The sequence below is a fragment of the Syngnathus acus genome, chromosome 17, assembly GCF_901709675.1.
Source record: "Syngnathus acus chromosome 17, fSynAcu1.2, whole genome shotgun sequence".
Taxonomy (NCBI): domain Eukaryota; kingdom Metazoa; phylum Chordata; class Actinopteri; order Syngnathiformes; family Syngnathidae; genus Syngnathus; species Syngnathus acus.
The window spans coordinates 3,780,067-3,795,842 of NC_051102.1; the positions used below are offsets into that span (position 1 = coordinate 3,780,067).

The 15,776-nt window shown below is 39.9% G+C and overlaps 1 protein-coding gene across 2 annotated transcripts; it reads right to left on the minus strand.

Moving 5' to 3' along the window:
* Positions 1-1,934: 1,934 nt before the first annotated feature.
* On the minus strand, positions 1,935-13,772 carry LOC119137004 (myosin-7). Of its 2 annotated transcripts, XM_037275949.1 has the most exons (39): positions 13,657-13,772; positions 13,547-13,585; positions 13,252-13,463; positions 12,704-12,847; positions 12,453-12,609; positions 12,322-12,349; positions 12,043-12,148; positions 11,869-11,961; positions 11,706-11,769; positions 11,185-11,283; positions 11,004-11,107; positions 10,746-10,884; positions 10,545-10,663; positions 10,195-10,344; positions 9,953-10,123; positions 9,562-9,877; positions 9,414-9,481; positions 9,114-9,319; positions 8,915-9,038; positions 8,462-8,598; positions 8,121-8,376; positions 7,800-8,042; positions 7,534-7,710; positions 7,307-7,452; positions 7,117-7,207; positions 6,655-7,044; positions 6,449-6,575; positions 6,247-6,365; positions 5,986-6,182; positions 5,577-5,760; positions 4,977-5,142; positions 4,787-4,911; positions 4,395-4,703; positions 4,118-4,321; positions 3,736-4,032; positions 3,539-3,643; positions 3,226-3,321; positions 2,937-3,071; positions 1,935-2,049 (listed from the first exon to the last, which is right to left on the minus strand). In XM_037275949.1, exons 3-39 carry the CDS (start codon positions 13,450-13,452, stop codon positions 2,029-2,031), a joined length of 5,814 nt encoding a protein of 1,937 aa, XP_037131844.1. In that variant the 5' UTR covers positions 13,453-13,463; positions 13,547-13,585; positions 13,657-13,772; the 3' UTR covers positions 1,935-2,028. The 2 variants fall into 2 exon arrangements, with proteins under 2 accessions (XP_037131844.1, XP_037131843.1); XM_037275948.1 differs by having other exon boundaries at positions 11,869-12,148.
* Between the last annotated feature and the right edge of the window lie 2,004 nt (positions 13,773-15,776).

The following is a 15,776-nucleotide window of genomic DNA, read 5'->3' on the forward strand; positions in this document are numbered from 1 at the left end:
TTCACTTTTAAAGTTTGTCAGTGCACAGCATAATATCTGGTTGAATTTGTTTTTTTCCTTTGTTGGCCTCATTCTCAGCTGTTTTACACATCTTCGCCGCTGATATCTCACCTTCAAACCTTGATTCCCTTCCGACGGCTGTGTGTGCACAAATTTAGACTCCCCCATGAAAGTCATATGTAGAAGACGCTTAAAGGTAACAACAGTCCAAATCTAAGCAGGAAGGGAGAAGCTCTTGAATAGCTGTGTGCATTTTATGTTAAGAATTCAGAAGCAATAGTTCTCCGTAATTGTTCTGAACATTTTGTGCAGACTGGACTCGGCAAGATTAGGATCAACAAGCAGTGGGAGACAAGTCTGATGGCCAGCTTTATCTGATCTCTGCCAGGAATGGAACTTCTGCACTATTCCTTACGGTAGAGTAACATATTTTGTTTTTTTCAAGAACTGTCCAGTATTTGCATGAAGTGTTCTTTAGATAATTTTTAACATGAATATTCTTCATGTCAACTTAATTATCATATTACCTTAGTTTATGTACTTATTTCACCAAATGTAGCCACAAATTGTTTTCTCCAAAACATTCTACAAGACTATAAATTGCACAAATGCCTCAAGATGCACCTAATACTATTTTTTAAATGTATACATTTTCTGGTCATTTTGTAAAAGTTAATTAAAAACAAGCAGCAAATTAAGCAGCAAGCTTGTGTGGCCTGAATTACTTGGACCTTTTCTGTTTTCTGCAAATACTATAGTGAAATCAATGCCTTGAGGTGCAGTGCATTTCCATCACACAATTACCGTTTTTTCCCATGTATAATGCGCAAAATTTAACTAATTTATTGTCCTAAAATCTGGGGTGCGCATTATACATGAGTACAATTTTGTATTTTTTTTTTATTTTATTTTTTTTTTGAAGAAAATCATGGTACAACAATTTTTGAAGAAAATCTTGTCACGGATGGAGTGTGGAAAGGAGCGGGGCGACCAAGTGCAGCTTGGACCAGGGTTTATTGGAGGAACTCAAAACACAGACTTGGTAAACTAATTGTGATAAATAACTGGAACATCACTCAAATATTGGTGATCCCGTTGAGAGTCTCACATATTTCTTCGCTATCGAGTTTGCTACTGCATGCGCAGTGATACTGACCGGCAGAATAACATGCGGTTGTTCCCAAAGATGATCTTTTTTCTGAAATAATTTTACGTTTACGGACTTAAGTAACCCGGCCGGGTCATACCAAAGACTATAAAAATGGGACCCATTGCCTCCCTGCTTGGCACTCAGCATTAAGGGTTGGAATTGGGGGGTTAGATCACCAAATGATTCCCGAGCGCGGCGCCGCTGCTGCTCACTGCTCCCCTCTCCCCCAGGGGATGGATCAAAATCACACGGGGATGGGTCAAATGCAGAGGACAAATTTCACCACACCCAGATGCGTGTGTGACGATCATTGGGACTTTAAAAAAAAAAAAAATTTTTTTTTAAAAAGTCAACATTTGGGTGCGTATTATACATAGGTACAGGCTTTTTTCCAGCATCGACATGCCATTTTTAGGGTGCGTATTATACATGGGGGCGCATTATACATGGAAAAAAAACGGTAAACCTTATTGCTGTCTAAAAACAACAAATAGATTGAGTGTGCAGGTCTATTTCGAATAATTTGACCCCTTGGGGCTAAAGTAGAGCTAAATAAAATAATGCATGAAAGTGTCTCAATAACAGTCCTTCAGTATAAGTTGCTATGCACCTGTCCAACATCATTAGATTGTCTCTTCTTGTACTAGTCAAAGTTGTGAGCACAATTCTTGAATTCTTGATTCATGATATTGAATGAAAAGATCTTTCTGACTTATACTTTATGCCTCCAGGTGCTTGTTGCATTGCCTTAAAATAAAAAAAAGATTAAAAAAAGCAATGAACATACATTTTATTGCACATTTGCTTTATTCTACAGATATTTTAGAGACTGTTAACTACAGATAACCCCAAAATTGTTGCATGGTTGTCTGTGGGTTTCACTCCTCATCTAGTCCTTTCTGTAATGAAGAATAGACAAAGTAAGACAATTTAGTAACAGATAACAACACTCAATAATAAAGAACATTTCAAAGCCCTGTAAAAAAAAAAAAAAAAAAACCATTTCTCTTGTGAACAGGGGTGCCATAAGGAGGAGAAAAATGATGTCCATGGAGCCCGTGATTGACAGCGGCCCAAGAAAACCCTTCCATCCATTTTAATGTTTGTCCTCATTCGGGTCATGGGTGAGCTGCAACCTTTCCCATCTAACTTTGAGCGAGAGGCCCAGATTGTTTGCCGGCCAATCACAGGCCATTACAAACCGTTCACACTCCTATTTATAGTGTCTTCAGGTAACCTAACGTTTGGGTTTTTAGAATGGATAGAAAGCTAGCGTACCCTCAACCCTTGGAAATCTGGAATGCCAAAAATAGAATGTACCGTATTTTCCGCACTATAAGGCGCACCTAAAAACCTCAAATTTTCTCAAAAGCCGACAGTGCGCCTTACAATCCGGTCCGCCTTATATATGGACCAATATTGAGCCACTACAGCAGGCGTGTCCAAATATATGGATTTATATATGGACAAAGTTTTAAAATGGGCCATTCATTGAAGGTGCGCCTTATAATCCGGTGCACCTTATATATGGACAGAGTTTTAAAATGGACCATTCATTGAAGGTGCACCTTAAAATCCGGTGCGCCTTATAGTGCGGAAAATACGGTAAGTGAAACCAGGATGGTTTAGACTAAAAATACTTATAGTTTCCTCCGAAATATCTGATTTAATAAATAAACTCCTCAGTTGTCTTATTACATCAAAGACCATCGAGAAATATGAGTTGCAATTTTGTGAAGACAGTCATCCATTACTTTTTGCCTAATAACATAGAAGCATCCTTTACCTTGGCGCCAACATCACGGCTTTTAGCACGCAACTTGTTGACCTGAGATTCAGCAATGTCAGCTCTTTCTTCAGCTTCATCGAGCTCGTGCTGCAGTTTACGGAACTTGCCCATATGAGTATTGGCTTGTTCTTCCTACAGGGATCCATGCAGAAAAGCACACGACACAAAATTATACACAATATAATCAATGAATTTTAACTTCATGAGGGTGTTGTTGCTTTAGTATGATGTCATTTAATTGTGAATGAGCAGAGGCTTATTGGCCAACATTTTGAAAACAACTTACAGCCTCCTCAGCAGATCTTTTGTATGCTTTGACTTTCAGTTGGAGTTTATCAACCAGATCCTGGAGGCGCACAACATTCTTGCGATCTTCCTCCGTCTGTAATTATAAGGACTAGGTAAGACACTCAAGTTCTCTCAATTTCTTTAATTCTAAGTTTGTATGAAAATAAACATTGAAAAATGTGTGAGGCATCAATGATGGATATCAATGATGGAATATATTTCAGTATTTAAGAAACTGACTGTATAAAGAGGCTTACATGCTATTTGAATTTATAATGTTTCTGCTACCTGGAAAAAAAAAGAAATCCCACCTGATAGGTGAGTTCCTTGATGCGCCTCTCATACTTGCGGATTCCCTTTATTGCTTCGCTGCTCTTCTTTTGCTCAGACTCCACCTCGTTCTCAAGCTCCTTCACCTGAAAGCAAAAACGTATTTTTAGCACTATAACAGGGAACTTGGTGAGTTAGGGTGAATCGGCTGAACTCTCGTGGTTCGAGGAAGTCTTACCCTGGCCTCGAGCTTCTGCACCTGCTTCCTCCCTCCCTTCATTGCAATTTGTTCAGCTTCGTCCAAACGGTGTTGCAGGTCTTTGATGGTTTGCTCCATGTTCTTCTTCATACGCTCCAGGTGAGCACTGGTGTCCTGCTCTTTCTTTAGTTCTTCTGCCATCATGGCGGCATCGGTGATGGCCTTCTTGGCCTTCTCCTCAGCGTTCCTGCATTCCTGAACTGCTTCTTCTACTTCATTCTGAAGCTGCGATGCATCATTTTCAAGTTTCTTCTTCTGATTAATCAGACCGGTGTTCTGTAAAATTGTTTGGAAAGTAAATAAGTGCTGTTGCAGAAAGTCATCTGTTAACCATTTTGCTGAAATAATAAAAGTCTCTCACCTGTGAATGCAGCAGCTGCACCCTTTCACTGACATCCAGCAACTCTTGCTCAGCAAGTTTGCGACTTCTCTCAGTTTGCTCGAGAGCAGCCCTCAGTTCTTCCAGCTCAGCTTGAATGAGATTATTACGTCTCTCCACAATAGCAATGTTCTCTTTGAGATCATCATTGGCACGGACAGACTCATCCAGCTGAAGTTGGCAATCCTTCATGGGACAACATCAGTCATAATTAGTAGTCTGTCGAATATTTTGTGAAAATGTGTTGCTCCAAGATTACCTTCAGATGTGAATGAACAGATTTGAGTTGCTTCTGAGCCTCTGCTGCCTGCCTGTTGGCTTGACTTAGCTGAATCTCCATCTCATTAAGGTCTCCCTCCATCTTCTTCTTCAAACGAAGGGCCTCGTTTCTGCTTCGGCACTCCGCTTCCAGAGAACTCTGCAGAGTTTCGATAGTCCTCTGCATGTTCCTCTTGCACTGCTCCATCTCCTCATCTTTCTCAGCTAGTTTTCGCTCAATTTCAGCTTTGATCTGATTGAACTCAAGCTGGGCTCTTAGAATCTTACCCTCCTCATGCTCCAAGGAAGCCTGGTAGACACAAGAATCCACTGAAGTAATTCACGATTGACATTAAGACGGTAATGTGTTGCTCTCGGGTAAGATTTCCTAACCTCTGCTTCCTCTAGAGCAGACTGGATCTCACTCTTCTCCTGGTCCAATTGCTTTCTTATTTTCTCCAGCTCATGAATATTCTTTCCACTCTCACCGAGTTGCTCAGTGAGATCAGAAATCTCCTCTGTAGAATATCAAGCACCATTAGGGATAAATATCTACTGTAAGCACAATCCAAGTAGAGCATACCCTGTAAGTTTTTGTTTTCTCTTTTCATGGTCTCCAGATGATCCAGAGACTCTTCATAGGAGTTCTTCAGCTTGAAGAGCTCAGTGCTCAGAGCTCTGGCTTCCTTCTGGGAGCCCTCCAATTCACATTGAGATTCCTCATACTTTTGTTTCCATTCAGACAAGACCTACCAGGAAAGAAAAAAGCCACATTGAGGAGGCATTTTAATGAACATACTGCTAACAGCTTTGTATTCACCAACATAATCTTGTATTATGAGCTCTGTTCTTTATACTAATACCTGGCATATATTGACTGACCATCAAATATTTCTGGTTTCATTCTCGTATTTTAAAATACTGTATTTGTGGTGTTCAAGTTTCTCCTGACAACTCTAAGTTCATGTTTTCATTTACTGTCAATGAACTGTATGGTTAATTAAAATGATGATTGATTACTTTATGGTTAATTCCCTTCCTCATCAAATTATATCCATCAATTCATGGGTCTCTGAGTTAGTTAACTCTCGATTTTAATTTATCGAACTGCCATGCATGAAGACAGACTTATTCAATTTTGTGGTCTGCAATTACTAATGTTGCCTCCGTATGAACACTTCACCTTGTCGAAGTTTCTTTGCTTCTTGTCCAGAGCAGCAGCAGCAGCATTTGATCTCTCCACATCCACCATGAGGTCTTCAATCTCATTCTGCAGTCTGTGTTTTGTTTTCTCCAGAGAGGAACATTTGGCATTCACTGCTTCTACAGCTTCTTCGGCATCCTGCAGACGCTGAGCCAGCTTCTTCCTTTAGAAATCATTTAAACGTTATAAATGTTATTGCTTCCATTGTTAAAATTTTTCATTCAAAACGATTCAATTAATGGCTGCTCATTTATCCAACAAATAAACTTTTTGTTCGTCTTACATTTTAGCTGGAACATAACACAAACAAAAAGCTGATCTGCCAGACACAGTGAAGTCATGGTGAAATGATGAGTCACATTTTAGTCAAGGTGGATCAAACGCTTACTTAGCCTCCTCCAGTTCTTCAGTCCTCTGGATGGCATCAGTTTCATACTTGGTCCTCCACTGAGCCACCTCAGCATTGCTCTTGGACATACCACGCTGCAATTCAGCCTTGGCCTCTTGTTCTTCCTCATACTGCTCTCTGAGCAGATCGCAGTCGTGGCGAGAAGATTGCACAGCATGGGCTAAAGCATTCTTGGCCTGTGAGAAAAATATTTTATAAATATATGGAAAACAATTACGAAACTACAAATCTCCATCTTACTTTAGTTTCCTCCTCCAGTTGTCGTTTGAGGTCTTCAATTTGTTGTGTGTAGGACATTTTTCCTCTGGTAAGTTGAGATACCAGAGACTCTTTCTCCTCAAGTTGTCTTGAGAACTCGCCTAACGTTATGGCCACATGTTTCATTAATGTCTGAACATAGTGGTGAAGAACAGTTTTAAATTAAAACAACACAATGACATACCATTTTCAGTTTGAAGCTTTGCTTTCTGCATGTTGAAGTCATTGATGCAACGTTGGGCTTCTTCAAATTTGGTCTTGTATTCATTCATCTGATCTTCTACCGTTCTGCATGTCTTCTCAAGTGTTGTCTGCAATTGCAATTTTTATATCAGTACTGTATCACCTTAAACTTATAAAATTGAAACTTAAGAAAAATGTTCAGCTAACTTTTGTTTTGACAATATGTTCCATATTGGAGACGACATCATCCAATTCCAGTCTGAGTTCGCTCTTCTCTTTCTCCAATTTCTGCTTGACTCTCTGCAGGTTGTCAATCTGCTCCCCCAAGTCGGCCACACTGTCAGCTTGTTTCTTTCTCAGAGTGGCCGCAGTGGATTCATGCTGCAGCGTGGCCTCTTCCAGGTCTCGACGAAGTTTCTGGAACTCAGCCTCCCTCTTCTTGTTCATCTCAATCTGGGCAGATGTTGCTCCACCAGCCTCCTCCAGTCTCTCACTGATCTCCTCCAGCTCTCTTGCAAGTTCTGCTCTTTGCTTCTCCACCTTGGCTCGAGCAGCTCGCTCTGCCTCGAGCTCTTCTTCCAGCTCCTCAATGCGGGCCTGATTAAACATTATTGGTTAGTCGTTTTAGAAAACTTCAAATTTCAAACCATTACCTGAAACATTTGTTACCTGAAGCTCTTTCAGTTTCTTTTGAAGCTGAATGCCAATTGCCTGCTCATCCTCTATTCTATTAGTGAGCTGGTTGACTTCAAAGTCCTTCCTGCAATGAAATATTTATCATTAAATAGTATAGGAAACAAAAGTTTCATTTGTACCTTGGCTATATATTCTTTGAAATAATAATTGCAATGGTATTTACTTTTTGAGCTGCTCTTCCAGTTGCTGCTTGTCATTCTCCAGATCCATGAGGCTTTCCTGGGTCAACTTTAAGTCTCCCTCCAGTTTCCTCTTTGCTCTCTCAAGATCCATTCGAATCTTCCTCTCTTGTTCAAGGCTTCCTTCAAGCTATTAGGAAATGCATCCAAAACCTTTAGCTCCAAGGTAGCAGTAACATGCCTTTCAAATAAATCATACTCAAGCACATACATCATCAACTTGCTGTTCAAGTTTTGACTTGGCCTTGGTCAGAGTGTTGACTTTGTCTTCCTCACTCTGAAGGTCATCCAATGTTTGCTGGTGAGCTTCTTGTAAAGCCTTCTTCTCTTTGGTCAACTTGGCAATGACTTCATCCAAAGCTGCCATTTCTTCGACCAGGTTTTTCACCTGGAAATCATCGTGATAATTCATAATTAAGTTATTGTAATTTCTATTTCTCATCTTTCTTGTAGGACATAATCAAGCAGTTTTCATACCTTGTTCTCAGTGGCGTGCTTCTCTTTCTCCACTTTAGCTAGAGTTAACTCCAAGTCATCAATGTCTTTCTTCAGCTCGGAACACTCATCCTCTAACTTCCTCTTCTTTGCTGTTAATTCAGCGTTCATCTCCTCCTCATCCTCCAGTCTTTCAGACAACTCTTTGGCCTTTGCTTCCATCTGGATTTTGTGTTTGATCAACCCCTCACATCTTTCTTCAGCATCGGCAAGATTATCTTGCTCCTAATTTAGAAACACAATGTCATATATTTTTATATAACTGATTATTTCTTAAAAGGTGAATGATGATATTAAACTTACAGCCTGGACTTGGAGCTGCAGGTCATTTTTTTCTTGGAGAAGAGAGACCATTTTTTCCTCCAGTTCCTTCCTCCGAGATTCTGACTTTGCATAAGCTTCTTTCAATTTCAGGAATTCTTCCTTCATGTTGGCCATTTCTTTTTCTGCCTCAGCCGATCTCAAAAGAGGTTTGATCTTGAAGAATAGTTTCATCCAAGGCCAATTCTTGACCCCCATAAAGGCACGAATGTTCCACTGGATTACCAATAATGCATCCCTGTCAAAGATCATCCATTGTTTTAACTCTTTGTTCAAACATTTGCACAAATATTAAAACAATCTGTAGCCCTAATTCCTCGAACCTCCTCTCAACAATCTTTTGGTATTCCATTCTTGCCAGGAGACCTCTTGATCTAGACTGGATTCCGGTAATGATGAGAGATAAACGGTCATCCCTCATCTCCTCGAGTTGCCCAAGGAGACCAGCCTTGAAGAACACCTTTTGAAAAATGTAAATCAATGTTACTATCTAGTTCATTAAAATTTTCAGAAAGATATTTATAGTAGATGTTAGGTGTAATGGTCCTATACTAACTACCCTTTATTATCAATGTTAGGAAATAATCTGAATGATGTTCATTTTTATTATGCTAAAATAAAACAATAATTATACAATAAAATTTTGTATTCTTAATGCTTTAACTCAAATATTAGATAAATGTTACACTAAACAGTTACATTGTTGTGACGCATTTGGATTATGTGCATAGATTGAAAATTCAAAAAAAATACTTTTGAATTCCTTTATAACTTGCCTTTGTGTGTCCAAACTTGTATTGATTGTGGTCAATATCCAAAGACCCAAGAAGTTTTTCTGCGCCCTTCTTACTGTCGATAAATTGACCCTCAGGGATAGCAGCAGGATTCAAGATCCGATATCTAAAAACACATGGATCAAATAATAATCCCTGTGAATTTCCAATTTTGGCGGGGATAAAAGTTATCTGGTGCTACCTCTGTTTGAAATCTCCATAGAGGATCCTGTTGGGAAAGCCCTTCCTGCAGATTCGGATGCCTTCCAGCACACCATTACAACGCAGCTGGTGCATCACCAGAGGGTTCTCCATGGCTCCAGGAGTCTTGGTCTCATTGGGGATGATGCAACGTACAAAGTGGGGGTGAGTAGACCTCAGGTTGGTCATCAGCTTGTTCAGATTCTCCTGTGAAGGTAATGATACAATGTTTGCAACTAACCTGGGTGATAACTGTAATCAATTCTTCATTGAAAAGCAAGTTTCTTGTACGTATACTGACCCTATGCAAGGCCGACACAGTCTGAAAAGATGAACCCTTCTTCTTGCTTCCTTTGGCTTTTCCACCATCTGTTAACGAGGGCCAACTTTAAGTACCCTTTTTAGCGACACAAGCAAGAATGGGTGGGGTGGATTGAGTTCAATTTTACCTGCGGTTGAATCTGATCCAGCATAATTCGCAAAGAGTAAAGACAATAATTTGAGGTTAGATTTCTGGAACAGTCCAACAACAGTCTCATTTAGAGGATCCTTGTTCTTCACCAGCCAGTTGTTGATATTGTAATCAACAGTTCCAGCATAGTGCATCAGAGCAAAGTGGGCCTCTGGTTTCCCTTTGACTATTCTAGGTTTCTGGAAGTTGCTGGATTTCCCGAGGTGGTTGTCGTAGAGCTTAGCTTTAAAGGTTGCATCGCTGGCTTTGGGGAACATGCACTCCTCTTCAAGGATGGACATGATACCCATGGGCTGAGGAGAACATGACATTTTAGATTTCAATGTTATGTCTGATCAGTCATAGCCTCTCAGAAAAGTGTCTCTCACCTTTTCAATCAGGTCAATACAGGCCTGCAAATCCATACCAAAATCGATAAAAGTCCATTCAATGCCTTCTTTTTTGTATTCTTCTTGCTCCAGCACAAACATGTGATGGTTGAAAAACTGTTGCAGTTTTTCATTGGTGAAGTTGATACAAAGCTGCTCGAATGTGTTGAACTGAAAGAGAAAGCGATTAAAAATTTAACCAAATGTCATCTTTATACAAAACAATACAAGACAAAGCTCACATCAAAGATCTCAAATCCAGCAATATCCAGAACCCCAATGAAGTACTGGCGAGGTTGCTTGGTGTCCAGAGATTGATTAATACGGATCACCATCCACAGAAACATCTTCTCATACACTGACTTGGCCAGTGCACCAACAGCATAGGAGACCTAGAAAAAAAGAAAAAACAAGTAATGAGTCCACTTATGGTGTGTGATCGTAATCAGGTGAGCTATACACCGTACTGTAGTAGAAATCATGTTTTGCAGCAAATCATACAATGGGTAAGCTATAGTGTACAGTCCTAATGCTACATACATCTTGATTTTACTAGACCAAAAAACATTTCCACCACTTTTGTAATATTTACCTGCTTATCATTTTGTCCCTTGGTGACCCACTCATTTCCCACTTTAACTCTTGGATGACAGAGACCTTTGATGAGGTCAGCAGAGTTTAAGCCCATCAGGTAAGCAACTTTGTCAGCATCTGAAGAAATTAAGTATGAAAAATCTGAATCATTTTTTTTTCCATCTTAATTAATCTGTTTTTGAAATCCAGTCAATTTTACCTTCCGTGCCATCAGCCTCTGCTTGCTCCTCACGCTGCTTGTTCTTGAATCTCATGTTACCATAGTGCATGATGGCACCCGTAAGTTTGTAAATGCCATTCTTCTCCTCTTGGGTGAAGCCCAGCACATCAAAGGCATCCTGAGATTAATATGCAAATGATTTTGATTGCCTGTCTCGATATGATTTTTTTTTTCTGCACTACCTCAAAAAATAGTAATACTGGAAAATGTAACAAGCAATATGTTTGATTTTCTCACATCAGTGGCCATAAGCTCGTCAGCATCATTGATAGAGGCGACAGTTGTTTCTCCTTGGGAGATGAATGCATAGTCGTAGGGGTTGTTGGTGATAAGCATCATTTCTACAAGAGTGGGAAAAAAATATTACTTTTTGAATCATGCACAGCAAAACAAGCCTTAGTCAGCTGTTTTTATTTACCCAAAAGCTCAGGTTTTTTCTGTGAGAGAATCTGATAGAAGATGTGGTAATCTCTTTCAGCCTTAAGCTGAAAGGTGACACGGGACTTCTCCAACAGATCTATAGACGCATATTGAAAACAGGTGTGACAATAAATACATACATACATACATACATACATACATACATACATACATACATACATACATACCGTATTTTCCGCACTATAAGGTGCACCTAAAAACCTCCAATTTTCTCAAAAGCCGATAGTGCGCCTTATAATCAGGTGCGCCTTATATATGGACCAATATTGAGCCACTAGAGCAGGCGTGTCCAAAGTCCGGCCCGCGGGCCGAATGTATATATCTTATATATGGACAAAGTTTTAAAATGGGCCATTCATTGAAGGTGCGCCTTATAATCCGGTGCGCCTTATAGTGCGGAAAATACGGTACATACATACATACATACATACATACATACATACATACATACATACTAGCTGTTGCTATAATCGATTATATGTATGAAGTGTTACCAACATGTCTCAATATCAGCCGATGCAAGCTTTCCACTGGCAGCAAAGTGGATTCGGATGAATTTACCCTGGTTTAAAAAAAAGAAATGTGTTAAAGTACAACACTTAGAGTACAAATACTTTTTTTTTTTTTTTATTACTTTTTATATTTTATAAGTGAAACTTACAAATCTGGAAGAGTTGTCATTTCTAATGGTCTTGGCATTTCCAAAGGCCTCTAAAGCTGGGTTAGCTTGAATGATTTGATCCTCCAAGGTACCCTGGAAACACAGTAATCTTATGGAATGCAATACACAAGAAAAAATTATAGATTTACAATTTTGCAAAATTAGGATAGACACCTTTTTCTCAGAGCCTGTTTCTTTCTTCCCACTGCCAGCTGCAATGCTGGCAAAATACTGGATGACTCTCTTGGTGTTGACAGTCTTCCCAGCACCAGATTCTCCACTGTGGAAAAAGCATGCGAAATTACACTGACATTTAATCAACAATGTCTTTAATTATGTCTTCCAAATGAGCAAACAATAATACCAGTAATGATGGCATTATAGATTAAATTCAGGCCTCATTCTGCTAATAAAGCCTTACAAAAACCAACCAAGAACTAAAATCCAACTTACGTGATGAGAATAGACTGATTTTCTCTGTCTGGAAAGGACATACAAGAGGGATTTCAAAACTACGTAAACAATCTCCATAAATTGTGTCCATCATATTGATATGAGCATAGTCCATAAAAATCTTTAATTACCAGTTAACATGTACTGGTAAGCGTTGTCAGAGATGGAGAAGATGTGAGGAGGAGCTTCACTCCTCTTCTTCCCTCTGTAGGCAACAACCACCTCTTGGTTGTAGACTGGCAGCCACTTGTAAGGGTTGACAGTGACACAAAACAGCCCAGAGTAGGTCTGGCAAAGACAGACAAAAGGTAATGGGATGGTCTGCTATCACTGGCACTTGAAGCTGACATCGTTCACATAGCTTTCAAAGCTCTTAACTCACATAGATCATCCATGCTGCGTAACGCTCTTTGAGGTTAAACAGCACAGCGGGCTCATGAAGGAAAGTGAACATGGCCATGTCTTCAATTTTATCAAACTTTGGCGGGTTCTGAGGGTGCACGTCAACATCCTTCACAGTCACAGTCTGAAGACAAAGAAAATTCAATGATTTTAGCATATTTTCAATACTATATTATATTATATTTACTATAATCAACAAAACCATCATTGCGAGGCCATCATGGTTTGCAACTTAGTGTGTTTGCCTGTCATTAAAGTAAGCCACTCCTTCTTTGGAGGCAATTAGATGGACAACAATTTCATTCATTTGTAGATTTTTTTTTCATTTAAACTGGAGATTATGTTGAAGTAGACAGTGGTAATCTGTATATAGTACATAAAGATGATTTGACAGACATAGATTAAAATTATTTATGTGCAGCTTGGAATGGGACGATCATCTGCCTCCTGTCTTTTCTTGTTTAGTTTCTCACTTAATAGGTAGCTTTCTTCACCTCTGAGATTTTGGGTCCTGCCAGTATGACTGACCTTCCCCTTTGCAGTTTGAGCGGTGACTTTGTCCCCCTCGCGGCTGGTGATGGAAGCCTTCACGAACTCCTCCTCAGTGTCAGGAACAAAACATTCTTTCTTCATGTCAAATATACGAGTCTGAGCCTCCAGACGCTCCTTGTCTGATTTCCTCAGGTAGGGGGCCGCTGCCCCAAACTCTCTCATGACGGCGTCACCCATTTTTAAGCTTGCTTAATACAAAAGGAAAGCAAAAATAGAGTTAAGCATTGTAAATTGTGGTTAGAAGAAATGTTGGATTTAGATTAATACTTACTTTTTTAATCCGTATAGAGAAGACTGAGGTGCTACGGCCCTGGATGGAAAAATAGAGCGCTGAAAGTGACTTATAATAAATATGATGAGAGTCAAACGGTGAAGCCTTACCTTGTGATAGAATGGTGACCTACTGTGGGTTCCACAATCAGTTCCCTTTATAAAGGAAGCCCCCTCCGCCATATATGGAGGATGCTTGTTAGGCCCAAGAATGCTATTGTGTCCGAGTTGGGTTGGTCAGTTTGAGGGTAAATGAAGGGCAGAGAGCAATATAGAAATCAGCGGGTCAGAGTCTTATCAGTGTCGGGGTCTCCTGACGAGGCCATATTAGGAGCTCATTGTAGGCTGGTGATTAATCATAGGTATCCTTAAGCAGCCAGGGAAACACGACTCGATCCGTAAATAGACACGAGGAGGAATTCTTTTGTCATCGTCCCAACATGCAACTGTTGGCTGGGGGAACAATGGATGTTGGGTAGAAGACCAGCATCCTCAAGACTTACTATGAATGTAGCAGTATTCAATTGTTTTCATCTGGGAACAAATGGACTAAATTTACTTGCATAATCCTTTTTTTTTTTTTGTATATCGGCGTCCTTTCATACAAACAACATAAACCACGGAAAGTAGCTCAGTAGATCTCCAAAAAACGTTATGCTATGAAGGGGTCTCAGTTACTCAGGGGGCTTAAGTGGTGTCTGTAATGTAATGTGGTGAGTTATCATAGGAGGGCCACTGTTGCAGTATAAACAGCATGAGATGGTAAGTGGGGGAGTTCTAAATAAAGAACGTTGGTTTGTGTGATTATCCAGGCGACGAGTGTGAGGCAACACAGACTAAAATCTTCAGTCGGAGACATGCCTGAGATTCACTGAAAGGCTGTAATGATGACAAATAACAGTGGGCTGTGCCAGTATGACAGACTCCACTGAAATGCCAAGGTCACAATAGAGTAGCCATCGAAAGATAACAGTGTGAAATGCCTTCTTAAAACCTTGCACTGATTGAGGAGAACAGCCACAGAGGCTTTGCTTGCATCAAGGATAACAACAGCACATGTTGGCCACACACACACACACACCCAGCCTGTTTCACATAAATACACTGAGAGTGACAGGTAGACGGCATTCCTCCTTACATTTTTATATTCCAGATTAGATGCCAGTCTCTTGAGAAAAAAACTAAGAGAGCATCTTTTAGCGAACTCCCCTCATTTATTTTGTCTTGATTTCTTTTTTGTCCAATTTGAGAACCGGGTGTGTGGTCTTGGTTACCGTAATTTTCGGACTATAAGTCGCGGTTTTTTCATAGTTTGGGTGGGGGGGCGACTTATACTCAGGAGCGACTTATATACATATATATGTTTTTTTTCACTTTTTTGGGCATTTTATGGCTGGTGCGACTTATACTCCGGTGCGACTTATAGTCCGAAAATTACGGTAATTTGATTTTTATGTACTTGACTGTGTTTAGGGACAGGTTACACAACATTGTTTTCAACTGAAATGGCTTGGCTGTTCTATTACATTATTATTATTATTTTCCAATTTGAGAACCGGGTATGTGGTCTTGGTGAATTTGATTTTTATGTACTTGACGGTGTTTAGGGACAGGCAACACAACATTGTTTTCAACTGAAATGGCTTGGCTGTTCTATTACATAGCAGCATTTGGAAACATGAAAAAGCAAATTTATGAGAATCAATCAGAGGGGCTGTGTGAAGTTAAACAAATGGAACTGAAGTGTTGTTTCGGCTGTGCAAGTGGGATGTTTTTGTTCCCCCTCACCGAGTGATTATGAATGTCTGTGACTATCGACCAGCACAAAATCAGATGGGATACTCCAAAGGATTATAGAAATTGGATGAAAAAAAAAAAATGCAAAGAAGTAAAACTCCTCCAATTTATCTCACCAACCTGCATCATAGATGTGTACTATAACAGGAACTGGACAGACAGTCCTAAGCACCAACAATCACAGTCCCTTCAAAGGTTAAGAGATAAAAAGAAGGTCAACAACTGCTGACAAGTGCTGAGATTATTTCTGTTCAAATAGGTGAGCGGCCCTCTTCCTGACAGCTGGCGTCAGGTTGCCAAATGGAAGCGAGAAATTCTTTGCAGCTGCTAAAAACCAAGTGAAGATATGTCTGATCATAGGTCAAACCTCTACTCATTAAAGGAGGCATACCTTGTTTATGCCATAACACATTTACGTACATCATCTCCTTAAA